Source organism: Acinonyx jubatus, chromosome E2 (genome assembly GCF_027475565.1).
Source record: "Acinonyx jubatus isolate Ajub_Pintada_27869175 chromosome E2, VMU_Ajub_asm_v1.0, whole genome shotgun sequence".
NCBI classification, from domain to species: Eukaryota; Metazoa; Chordata; class Mammalia; order Carnivora; family Felidae; genus Acinonyx; species Acinonyx jubatus.
This window is the reverse complement of record NC_069396.1, coordinates 12,751,957-12,765,353: the sequence shown is the minus strand read 5'-3', so window position 1 is coordinate 12,765,353 and position 13,397 is coordinate 12,751,957. Positions and strand designations below refer to the sequence as shown.

Below are 13,397 nucleotides of genomic sequence, written 5' to 3'. Positions count from 1 at the left end.
GACTGCATTCATTTTATTGTTGATTACTGCCAGCTGCAGGCTATGAGGATTTGTGCAGAATGGGAAACCTGTTCTTTACTTGCAACCTGGTTTTAAAACTAGTTTGTGCATCACATGGAGAAAACTACTGCATGACATTCAAATACTTTAGTATAGCATTTTATAGCTTTCCTAAATCTTGGACGCAACTTCAGAGTTCATTTTGTTCATGATTATATCCTCCAACCACAACAGTTTTTACTTCAATTAGAATTAATTAATTTCTAATAATTATCAAGTAGCCAATGTATACAATGAGTCAATATACAAATAGGATGAACTACAGAGACAAAGTAATGTGTCACTTTATCCTGAGTGTTTCTCTCTCGTTTTCATTTGACCATTAAACAGATTATTCAGCGACTTAATGCACAGGCCCATACATGCTCGGTCACAGTCAGTGAACATCAGCACAATGCTGGGTCTCGGTGTCTCTACATCATGGATGAGGCAGAGCCAAGGGCTCCATTTCAGTACTAGTTCTATCAAAAGTTGGTATGTGTTTCTGTTTAGAAGGAATGTTTCTGGTGCTACACTGCCAAATACAATACAATGTAAATAAATACTACAAATAAGATAACCTACATTGGGTCTCCCGATCTTATGTGTTTGCAGGCCGTCTGTATAACAGATTCACAAGCTTCATTGAGAGCTCTATCAATGCGGTAATCTGCGCCAGGGTCCGTCTCCTGAATCAGTGTTTGCAGCTGGATTAAAAGAAAGTTAAGAAAGAGGAACATCTCTTATATATGAGGGAAGAGCAATGTCATCTTTTCAAATATTTACTTGGTCTGGTATATCACAATGTACTGTTAACAAGTTTAACAATTAACAATTGTCACTGGCCAAGCATAAGAGCTCCTGTCAAATACATTCCAACTGGCTTCTCTATCTTGAGCCTCAGTTTTTCTGTTTAAGCTACTGTGGGGATTGCTTGTCTACCTGTCTGGACCATCTCTGGACATTTCCAAAACAAAAGCTCTTTACGATATAAAGCCTGCCTTTTCCCTCATATCTGCCTATTTGTTAATCAGATTGCTAAATCTGACCCTTACGGCCAAGCCAGAATTGAGTGGACAAGGGTAAAGAGAAGACATTTCCAGTCAGACACCTAATTTGGTCGTAAGAATCTAGAATTTGGATTATGCAGCCAATACATTGGCATTAAAACAAGCATGCTCCACACTATTAAAAACAAATGTGAGATTTCATTTAACTTGTAAGAAATATCAATTAAAAAAACAAGAATGCAATACTTATAATTTCCATTTTTCCTCAATTATCTTTTATACAATGAAGAGGTAAAGCAGAACTTGCTCATTATACATATCCAGAAAAATACTTGTTGGGGCGCCTGGGTGGCTCAGTCGGTTGAGCATCCGACTTTGGCTCAGGTAATGATCTCGCAGTCTGTGAGTTAGAGCCCTGGGATGGGCTCTGTGCTGACAGCTCAGAGCCCGGGGCCTGTTTCAGATTCTGTGTCACCCTCTCTCTCTGCCCCTCCCCTGCTCATGCTCTGTCTCTCTGTCAAAAATAAATAAATGTTAAAAAAAAAAAAAAATACTTGTCATTATACAGCTGAAAATGAGAGTATTTTCTTTAACATCTATTTTTGCCTGGTCCATTCTCTGTCATGGAATAAAGTGAGAGCATGAGAAGATGGGCCTCTAATTCTTTTTTCCGGTCTTTGAGGAGAAAGCAGTTGGGGCAGAGGAAAAAACTCCAAATTAGGGATCAGAGGACCTGAGTTCTATTAATAGTTCTGGCTCTGCCAGAAATTAGCTTTGAGAACATGGTCACGATTAACCTCTAGCTGCAGTTTCTTGAACTGAGGAAGAATTACAAGAAAGAGTCATATACAAGAGAAGGATGTATAAACTGCAAAGCATTTTACACATGTAAAAGATCATTATTAGTACAGATGGATAGCAGATGGTGTTTTGGGGTGGGAATCTTAAATAACAGACAACAAATTTAAAAACTAGAATCCTTCTGGTTTGGGTTCCCTATTTTCCAAGTTAAAGTCCTTTCTGTGTCACAGATTTAGCCTTTGGAGGAGAGTCTTCTCTGATCTTCAAACATGTGACCTACAATCCCACAGGGGCTCATACGAAAGCACTGACCCCATCACACATGGAGGGAGAGAACACGGATCAAAAGGAAATGAAGAAAGAAAATCCCAATTCTATCTATCCTAAAAAGTCAACAATCAAGATGAGAGAAATAGAAAAGATTTCTGGGGCGTCTGGGTGGCTCAGTGGTTGAGGATCTGACTGGTTCAAGTCATGATCTAGTGGTTTTTGAGTTCAAGCCCTGCCTTGGGCTCTCTGCTGTCAGCGAAAAGCTCACTTTGGATCCTCTGTCCCCCTTTCTCTCTGCCCCTCCCCTGTTTGTACTCTGTCTCTCTCTCTCTCTTAAAAAAAAATGTTTTAAAAAGTATTAAAAAAGAAAAGAAAACAAAAGATTTTCAATATTCTGGGAAGGAAGTTATTTATACCAATTGTCGGTGGCAATTTGGAGAAGCTACAAAATGCTCTGCTTAGCTGATAGGAAGATTATCATCAATTTTAGTAGTAACGTTTGCTGACAAAGACCAAAATATTTACATCTTTTTCCGAGGGAAGTTTTAAGTATCATGGGGATCTGGAAGTCTCTGCAAGAACTGTACAGGTTAAATATCCATAAGTGACAGGCAAACTTTGAGAATTCAAAATGCACACACCAGACTGCAGCTCCTAAAAGGAGACAATGACTGCCTTACAGATTCTAGAGGGCTAACAGCCCAAGGGATCACTGCCACTCTGGAGCCAGGGACAGCAGTGTGGGAAACAAACACTATGAACATAAATCGCTACGTGATTATGTATCTATTCCAGCCCCTGACTGCTTAGGAAAAAACTGGGGAAATGCTTGTGAGAAATTTTCTTCTAGACAAAAAGGGTGAGACGGGAGGTCCGTATTTACCTTCCAAGATGAGCCACTAGTTCTTTTTAACAAGCTAAATTTCAAAAAGCCCTGGAGGTAGATGGTGTGAAATTAAGTTAAACCAACTTATTTTGTGTTTTTTTTGTACACTTTGGTATAAGTGTAGCCTCAGTAAAGAGGTTTATTCCTGACCAACTCCCTCCCCTTTACATGCTGCGTTAAGGATGAGCTTCAAGTATAGGATGTCTTGATTCACTCTTGGTCTGAGGTCCAAGCACACATATTGTCACAGAGGTTTCCCAGGACAATCACCAGCAAGGATTGTTCCTGAAGAACCACAATGTTCCAACTAAAACCACAGTAGATTCCTGAAGCCTTCCTTCTGGCTGGGTTCGGGATTCTGGAGAATATATATATATTTGTCTATTTTTTCCACCACTGGATGTATAATTTACTTTCGACTCTGGGTCAGGGTGAGTAAGAGAAGCGAAGATGAAATTTTACTCCACATCAAAATTCTATGGACATTTTGTGTTTCAGATTGTCAAATTCTGGTTTTCTATAATACTCATTTTTTAATAAAAATGTCAACAACAAAAAACAACTGAATTGTGGTTTTCTAAAGTTTCACTGAGAAACTCAACTCCCTAATTTAGGATACAAAGCTAAATGGTATCTTTTGTGCGTCCTAAGGGATGTATGGGGTACACTGTACAGGGTACCACTGTTCCATTTGGTACCGAGAATGGTTCAAAGACTCTTATTCAGTAAAAAGTAATAAATGTGGACAATGGTAATGAAACAGATGCACTGCATCTATAGTATTTTGTTAACTTTATATTATGCCCCTCACCTGTAGTTATTCAACTGCTCATGAACCCTAGATCAAGAATAACTTTATCTTTAAAAAAAGGGGAAAAAAAGGAATAACTTTATCTTCCCAAGAAGTACACTCATCTTTTCCAAATATCTTTATAGAATTCATGTACAGTTTGGGGCCAGAGAAAGAAAGACCCTTCCATGCACAGTTGCCCCTGGTGTAACAAGAAAGATGGTGTCATTTTGAAAATAACACGCTCTCTTGATCCTTGTGGCCAAGAACTCACAGTATGCTGCACATTAATAAAAACAAAAACAAAAACAGGGGCGCCTGGGTGGCGCAGTCGGTTAGGCGTCCGACTTCAGCCAGGTCACGATCTCGCGGTCCGTGAGTTCGAGCCCCGCGTCGGGCTCTGGGCTGATGGCTCAGAGCCTGGAACCTGTTTCCGATTCTGTGTCTCCCTCTCTGCCCCTCCCCCGTTCATGCTCTGTCTCTCTCTGTCCCAAAAATAAATAAACGTTGAAAAAAAAATTAAAAAAAAAACAAAAAACAAAAAACAACAAACTCTTAGAAACTTCAATTCCTTTCAGCTCTTTTTCAGCCTCAATCTAATTAAGCCTATAAAGAAAGGCAAATCGTCTTTTGGTACAGGATGTTTTCTAATTTACCAGAACCTGGTTTGCCTTGGTTCTGAGTTTAGAAATTTCATCTAGCAAGTTACTTTCCTTTAAAAACTCCAGCAAACAATGCATTTTACCTATCTCTTTAAGTATATAGCTCCATTTATTGTTTATGAATTCAAACTTTTGCTCTGCAGCAAATTCCACGTTCTTATTAAGGTATGCCTGAACAATATTCTGTGTCTGGTTCCTAGTGCCCAGTGTTAACTGTGATGCCACAAACGATCTAGATAAAGGAAGCTGGGACAGCATCAGGAGGAGACTCAGCTGATAAAATAGAACATTCCAAATGGCAGAAGAAAATTTTTCCTTACCGCTTGCTGGCAGTTCATTCCAAGGTTCCCTTTTTCCCCACGAACTACTTTCATTAGACAATGCAGAGTTCGCCCTTTTCGATGTAATCCAGAACAGTGGTGTTCGATCTCACCCCGACAGCTCAGGATGATCTCGGGGCTCAAAGAAAAGTCTTCCATCAACATGCGCCGGTAATCTAACATCTCCCCCTGGCACTCACTGCTCACTTGTCGTCCTAAGTTAGGATTTAAGTCACGACATTATGGATGGTGCGCATTACAATCAGATATCACCACACATAAAAGTACATGTTTTCCTCTAGAATATAATACCAGTTATGCTATTAGCTACACTGAAAAGCTTAGGATATAGCAAGCATCAGCATAAAATGAGTTTGAGACTTCAGAGACTAGGGTTTATCTTGACAGTATTCTGCATTATACAGATTTTATACTACTAAACTAATAATGCAAATGCTGTGCCGATGGCAGTCTTATTTTTTTTTATTAAAAAAAATTTTTTAATACTTATTTTTGAAGGAGATAGAGACAGAGTGCAAGTGGGGGTGGGGCAGAGAGAGAAGGAGACACAGAATCCAAAGCACACTCCGGGCTCTGAGCTGTCAGCACAGAACCTGACGTGGGGCTCGAACCCACAAACCGTGAGATCATGACCTGAGCCAAAGTTGGACACTTAACTGACTGAACCACCCAGGCTCTCCATCGAAGTCTTATTAATAAGGTAACTTTTAGAGTAACAATGAAAGCTAAGAACAACCCCTACTGGTATGCACAGTTAAAGCCTGTGGAAAAGACTACACTTCAAATATTCACTACAGCCTCTTCAGCCCCCTTCGTTGAGCTAAAAAATGCCAACTGGGAAATCTTAAGAAAGTTTTTTAAAAAACAGCTTTACTGAGGTGTAATTAAGATAAGATAAACTGTATTTTTAGAGCGTACAATTGGAGAAGTTTGACATATGTATACGTTGTTGAAGCCATCACCACAACGAAGATATTGAACATATCCACCAACTCCAAAAGCTTTTCTTATGGTCTTTGAGAATCTCTCCCTCCCTCTCCACCTAAGCCCCTCCCCTATCAACTACTGATCTGCTTTCTGTGACTACAGACTAGTTTACTAGTTTCTACTTTTTAGAAGTTGATATAAACAGAGTCAGACAGTACAGACTCTTTTTTTGTCTGACTTCTTTCACTCAGCAAAACTATTTTTAGATTCATCCATGTATCAACAGCACATTCCTTTTTATTTTTAAGTAATATTATTTCATGACATGGACAGACTACAATTTCCTTATTCCTTCAAATGTTGTTGGACATTTGGGTCACTGCCAGTTTTGGGCTATTACAAATAAAGCTGTTATGAGCACTCAATTGTAAGAGTTTATATGGATATATGCCTTTATACCTCTTGGGCACATGGCTGGGTCATATGGTAGATGTGTGCTTAACTTCTAAGAATTTGGCAAACTATTTTCCAAAACTGTTGTACTATGTTAAATTCCATCAGAAGCATTAGATAGTCCAGTTCCTCCACATTCTCACTAACACGTAATATGGTCAGTCTTTTTAATATTATGCAATTGGTGTAATTTTTCTGAATTATTTCACATAGCCTTTGGCAGTGTATTTACTGAGTCTTCCTGTGTTTCTTATTAATCTGCAGTTTAAGAATATTAACTTTTATAAATACCAAAATTAGAATATATTATGCATACTGTTTCACAATATTCTTGTACTAGTCAATAATCTCTACCTTTCCATTTTAGGACAATCTCATCTAATATCCACACCATAATCAACAATCTCCGTTTGTCTCCAAAATGTCCTTTATTTGGTATTCAACCCAAGACCATGCATTGTCCCAGGTTGCTATTCCATGGCTTTGAAGCTTAGGAGTTTTTCACTATCCAGATATGGAAAAAAAAAAAAAAAAATCACCAAAAAGTTCCGAGTTTTATTTAATGATTGATTTTCCCCCTTATCTTTTCAATCACTAACCAACTGTCCCAGCATCATTTATTTAATAAGAGCTAGGAATTTAATTTTTACAGCTTACAGCCAATATTCAGAAAGACAACCCTCATCTATACGACCTTCTTGGTTCCTTTTCAGGGGTTGACTTTTGGACTCAACAGACCATGAGTGTGGTTCTAAGGGGTCAATCCCTTCTTCTTTTACTGCTTAGTTTCTTTATTATTATTATTATTTTATTTATTTATTTTTTTAGAGAGAGTGTGAGTGGGGGAGAGGGGCAGAGTGAGAGACAGAATCTTAAGCAGGCTCCATGCTCAGTGCAGAGCCTGATGTGGGGCTCAGTTCTACGACCTTGGGATCATGACCTGAGCTGAAGTCAAGAGTTGGAAGTTCAACTGATTGAGCCACCCAGGCACCCCTACTGTTCAGTTTCTTAGTATCATCGATGTTGTAACAATAACAGTACCTATCACTTATTGAATGTTAAGTGCTATTCCAAATAACCTCATTCAATCTTCATAAGAACCCACCATAAATATTATTTATGTTTTTTGGATAAGAAAAATGAGTTTGTGGGGAACCCGGGTGGCTCAGTCAGTTAAGCGTCTGACTTCGACTCAGGTCATGATCTTGCAGTAAGTTAGAGCCCCACATCGGGCTTGCTGCTGATCCTCTGTCCCTCTCGCTCTGCCCCTCCCCAACTTGCGCTCCCTCAAAAAAAAAAAAAAAAAAAAAAAAAAAAAAACCTTAAAAGAGAAAAAGAAAAATGAGTTTGGGAGAGATTAAGAAATATTAACAGTAGTCACTTAGCCATTAATTTAAATTTGGTGATAGAGCCATTAATTTAAAGCCATGCCTCTCTGACCCAAAGCTCATACGCTAAATTACTATGCTATGACTCTCCTAAAAATGTTGAATATGCATTTTAAAAATTAAACTATTTGAGGGGCGCCTGGGTGGCTCAGTCAGTTAAGCGTCCGACTTCGGCTCAGGTCATGATCTCGCGGTCCATGAGTTCGAGCCCCGTGTCGGGCTCTGTGCTGACAGCTCAGAGCCTGGAGCCTGTTTCAGATTCTGTGTCTCTCTCTCTCTCTGACCCTCCCCCGTTCATGCTCTGTCTCTCTCTGTCTCAAAAATAAACATTAAAAAAAATTAAAAAAAAAATTAAAATGAAAATTAAACTATTTGGATTTGAGACATATACCTTAAAAAAAAAAAAAGCTGGCATGTAAAGAAAAACAAAATTGGCAATTATTGAGCTAAGAGAAAGAGGCCTTTAATAAGGCTTAGGGATACTAAGCCTTCAGCTCCAGGAGTTATGCTTGCAAACAAAGGCTCCTGAGTCACAAGGCACATGTAAACTCAGAAGGGCAAATACAGGAGGAAATTAACATTTACGTGTACAAGAGACGCTAGAATGTGAATCCAAAAGGAATGAAAAGGAGAAAAAGAAATTAATTCTCACCTCTATGCACAGCTGACTCCAGACACATCAGAAGGTAGGAGAGCCTTGCTTCCCGAGACCGTGGAAGGTTCTCCACATTACACCGGTATTTCTTCAAGTCACTCTTACAGGATTTGGCCAATGAATAACTGACTTTATAATCCTGGGCAATCAGCTTCTGGCGGGTTGTTAGTGCTTCTCGACACTGAATAAAGAGTGTAGCAAAGAGTAAGACCACTCAGGTGGTTCGGCTGCTCACACATGCAAGCAGAGGCTCGTGGTCAAGGGTATGTCAACAACTGCAGTTGTTACCAAAATGCCTACCTTTAAGTTTGGCTAAAAGTGAACACAAGTGTGCTGGGGTAAGAGGCAGGGATAAATGGATGGAGAAACCCTTGGAAATCTACAGTGAATTTCTGATTGTTGCTGCAACAGTACCTAAAAACATACTTGGTAGATTCTAATACATTAGCTTGACAAAGTATGCTTTTCCTCTTCAACAATATCCCTGAAGTAAATTTCACAAGAATCAAAGTGGCAACTGACAGAGCACTCTGTAAGTTATATTCTATGCTTTTAAAATATAATTACTCAATAGTAAGTTATATAAGCAACTGAAATGAAACATTTCTTCAGCTGCATATGACAGTAAATGGCAGGAGAGCAAAACCAAGAATAATTATTCTTTTAAAAGTCATAAAAGATTCTTGCATTTATCCAGGAACAGCAGACTAATGGTAATGAGAATGCTTAATGAGACAGCTGCCGAAAAATTAAATAGCTAATTACCTGCAAAGCACATTGGTTTGGTTAGCCTAAACTTCCTGAGTATGTGAGGCTGGCTTCAATGTGACCGTGATACAAAATTCTCCAACTTTACTTCCAAAATTGATTCTCAACTGGCTTCCCGGTATCTAGATATCACAAGGCTTCATTTTCTGGGCTTAAGCAAAATATGCTTTGGTTCTCTACTGAAAGCCAAGTGTCTCTCCTCTGAAAAGGGTAAGCTTTATCATTTATATCCTGGTAATGAGTTTATAAGAATATTATTTGAGAGGACTTGAGAAAACTTTTAAGAAATGAATAAAATACTGGTGTATTTCAAAATAATACTGACCTTCTCACTCATGGATTCTTCAAACTTATGGTTAAAGAGGCATTTATACACTCTGCCTTCACCAGCTTGTGTCTGTAAGATGGAACATACATATGATGATGAGGATGATAACAATCAGCTGAGTAGTTATGCTGGGCCCTATCCACAACGTTATACAGAACCTCCTGTTAAATTATTATAATGGTGAGCACTTCTGAACAAATGGCTCAGCCATTTATAACATTTAGTGGCCTTTGGAAGAAAATGGTGATTGCAGGAAAGATGAAAAAAATTTCCCATGATGCTTGGCTACTGTCCTTTGTTCCCAGATATAATGTTAATCAGGGAACCAAGAGAAGTGTCTTGTCAGTCTCTTCTTACATTATGTTGGAGCCAATAAAACTCATAATCAGTGGCTCTGATGGCTAAAACTGCTTATTCAAAACAGCAGAGGGTGGAAATGTACACAAGTTACTCTCAGTTCTTTGTTGTAAGAATGGAGACTCTTCCATTTCATATGTTAGCAAGTTTTTCTATAAGGTCTGCAGATAGCAATCAAGGATTTCATTTTAAAAGGTAGCCACCTGCTGTTTTGTTTATCTTAGCCCAAAACAAATAACATGTAATATGGCAGTTTTAGCCACGAAATAGGTATGAACAGGATTCCATCAGTCTCTGTTATCCTGGGACCAACTCTACCTTCCCTTTCAGTGCCTTATGTGCACGGGAGAGTGTGTGGTTAATTATGTTTTGGACTAAAGTATTAAAAAATATTTTAAAGAGAAGAACAGTTTCTGAGCTGACTCACATTTTCACAAAAACGCTCCCGATCATCTCGGCAAGCAAAATATAAATGCCGGTCTAGATGAAAGTCATCTGAGGACAGCTCAGCCACCCGCAGAATGGCTTTCTTGCAGAGTTCAGAGACTTGAATCTTGGGATCTCTCTCTTCGGCTTCCTTCACCAGGCCCTTTTCCAAGCATGATACCACCTCACCTTGTGAATGTGCATCCTAAAACAGCAAGGATACTAATATTGTAAAACTCTCACCACAATGAGTTTCAAATAAACATCATTTGCTTTAAAAAAAAAAAATTCTCAATTCAATATATAGTTGGCTTATTCACGTTCTGTTGAGAAATCAGGTGGGAACCAACCACCCTGTGGAAGTTACAGAAAATGTCCTCAACAGTCTTCTGTTACAACGGAATACTTGCACGCTACAAATGGAAAGAGAGATCCTGGGAGATTTAAGTATAGTTAAGTTAGCACTAGAAATAGAAACCTGAGGGAGTGCCCGGGTGGCTCACTTGGTTAAGTGTCTGACTTCAGCCCAGGTCATGATCTCAGGGCTCGTGAGTGTTGACAGCTCAGAGCCTTGGAACCTGCTTTGGGTTCTGTGTCTTCCTCCTTCTTTGTCCCTCCCCAGCTTGCACATGAGCTCTCGCTCTCTCTCTCTCAAAAATAAACATTAAAAAAAAGAAAGAAACAGAAACCTGAATTCTTTAAGTTTAAAATGTCAGAAAAATTTTAAGAATTTACATTAGCTCCACGTTCTGATTGTGGTTCATGTCAATGTTGAAATAACACTGCAGAAATCTCTGTTCGTCTACCTCAAAGGTGAGGTATTTCCCCAATAGTCAAGTTGGAAAAAAAAAAAAAAAGCAAACCACAAAATCCACTGAGAAAAGATGTTACAGAGACCCTCCTTCTCATTTTTCTACTCTATACTGTCCACAAAGACCCCAATATGTACAATTTATTGTGTAATACTCACTTTGATGTTTTGGATTTATCCTAATGAGATTTAATGAGATTACCACCCTTTATACAAACTGCTTTTGAGAGCTCTCCTAAAGCCATCCAATTATCTTTAATTGTGCATTGCATCATCCCCATGGCAACCACAAGCATCCATTCACTAAAAATACGAGAAATTTCCCCTAAATATTTTTTATTCAGGAGTCCTAATCTGCTATACTCTGAAGATATGGCTCAAAAACGTGACAGGTATAACCATAAATACAGCAAACCAAGCGGTAGGAAGTATATGCTATCTTTTATTTATACACACAATCTTGTTAGAGTAAAATACCATATCTATGAAATCATCTGCACATAATAAAACGATTCCTAAAACAAGCAGGGAAGCATCTACTTTAAGCGAAATTTCAATTCAACAAAAAAAAATTGTGGTTTTTTTTTCTACTTTGTTGTAATGCGATTTGTTCTATATGGCACATTCATTTCTAAATTATTTCCAGAAAAATGTCCAAGTTGTCTCCCATTATACCTGTGGAGAGGGGATAAGAGCTGTGGTACCTCTTGTGCAGAGGAGTAAATACAGGCCTAGAGTTTATCAACTTGTCTTGAGTTGCAGAAGGGAAGGTGCCTAGCTAACAGTCCATCATTTATTTTTCCAGACCTTGGGGTTCTAGGATATTCCTATAATCTGTATGTGGATGTTTTAAATTTTTCCTGAGGAGGGTTCACAGTTTTCATTACATTTTCAAAAGGTGTACTGACCCAAAAAAGATTTGGAAGCACACTCTACTAGCAGATTCTCATGCCTCCTATTCTCTATCTGTACCTGAACCTTGCTCACTAGCTGTATGATTTTATCCCATGCTTAAAAACCCAAGAGGACCAAGAAGGTTTTTTAAAGGGCACTTCTGAATAGGTAAACAAAACTCCAAGAGACAAGTGACAAAAAGATAAGGACAGAGAGAAAAGTTGACACAAACCCCAGAAATCTGGAATAAGGCTCACTTTTTCTTCCTAAATCATGAGTGATACTCAGGTTTGTCTGACTAGGGCCCATTTAAGCAAGGCCTACATGTTCCACTTTCCAAAGGAGAAACAAACCTATGATAACAAAGGCTTGGCCAGAAACCTCAGTCACTTACTATTCACAGTATATAAAAGATTATTATAAACATGATTTTATTTTATAAAACAAAACAAGATCCTTTACCAAAGTTGAGTAGCCCATTGACTTAATTAGGTGGCTGCTAGCAACTAGGTCTTAATCATATAAACATGAAAATAATAATCTGATAGTCAACTTTTCTCTCTTTTTTTTTTGAGAGAGTGAGTGTGTGTGTGTGTGTGCGTGTGTGCGTGCGCGGGGAAGGGGCAGAGAGAGAGGGACACAAGAGAATCTCAAGCAGGCTCTGGATGGTCAGCACACAGAGCCCAACACGGGGCTTGAACTCATGAAACCATGAGATCATGACCTGAGCTGAAATCAAGAGTTGGACGCTTAACCGACTCAGCCACCCAGGCGCCCCCTGAGAGTCAACTCTTGATTTATATTTAGTCTTTAGTCTTGGGTCACAGGGTAAAGAAATGACTTCCGTGTAATGAGTCTTAAGTGTTTCCCTGTATACTCAGGGTTTGTAATGGTTTTAAATGTGCCATCAGTAAGATTATCTATTTAAGGCTGTTATATTTCCTAATGGTTCCATTTGCTTCTTCTTGGATTTAAATAAAGGCAGCAGCATCAGGGTTTAAGACCCCCTAAGGAATCTAAGATTTAATTATAATTATAGCAACTGTAGCACCACATATTGGTACTGGGCTATAACATCATCTCCATTAGAGGTTTTCATTCATCTTAACTTTAGATAGACAATTTTTTCAAGTAAAGATATTTCAAGTATTCTTATTGGTTCCCCCAGAGTCTCTGAGCTTTTCAGGCTAGCCCGTTTTACTTTTATAACTGAAACGTATGTAAATATTTGAAAAGAAGACTGTACGGCTAATTCCAGAATAAGAATGAAAGCAAGGGAGGAAAACTGCGCAGTGGCACATCATTGACAGGAAAATAAAATTACGTACGTTAAAAAAGGTTACGTTACTAATATATAGGCTGAACACTGAGTAACAAATGATCTTGCTAATGGACTTAAAATGAAACTTTAAAAGTTCTGTGGTGAGACAAAGGTCTTAAAACTACTGCTAAGTGTCCTGATCAGTTTTTAGCAATTTGATAGGCAGTATCTTTTCTTCCCCATAAACCTTGTCCTTTTTTTTTTTTAAGAACAGAGAAAAATAACATTAATCTCAAAAAGGTAGGGAAGAACTCAGTTTTCATTTCTGCT

The 13,397-nt window shown here is 38.5% G+C and overlaps 1 protein-coding gene across 1 annotated transcript in view; it reads right to left on the bottom strand.

Moving 5' to 3' along the window:
- The window catches only part of GLG1 (golgi glycoprotein 1), a 147,049-nt gene that overhangs the window by 30,206 nt on the left and 103,446 nt on the right, over window positions 1-13,397 (bottom strand). The window contains exons 5-9 of the mRNA XM_015087194.3: window positions 10,103-10,306; window positions 9,316-9,387; window positions 8,220-8,403; window positions 4,779-4,993; window positions 625-746 (exon numbers count right to left, since the gene is read on the bottom strand). Coding sequence (XP_014942680.2) covers window positions 625-746; window positions 4,779-4,993; window positions 8,220-8,403; window positions 9,316-9,387; window positions 10,103-10,306 — 797 coding nt within the window. The remainder of the gene's footprint in view (window positions 1-624; window positions 747-4,778; window positions 4,994-8,219; window positions 8,404-9,315; window positions 9,388-10,102; window positions 10,307-13,397) is intronic.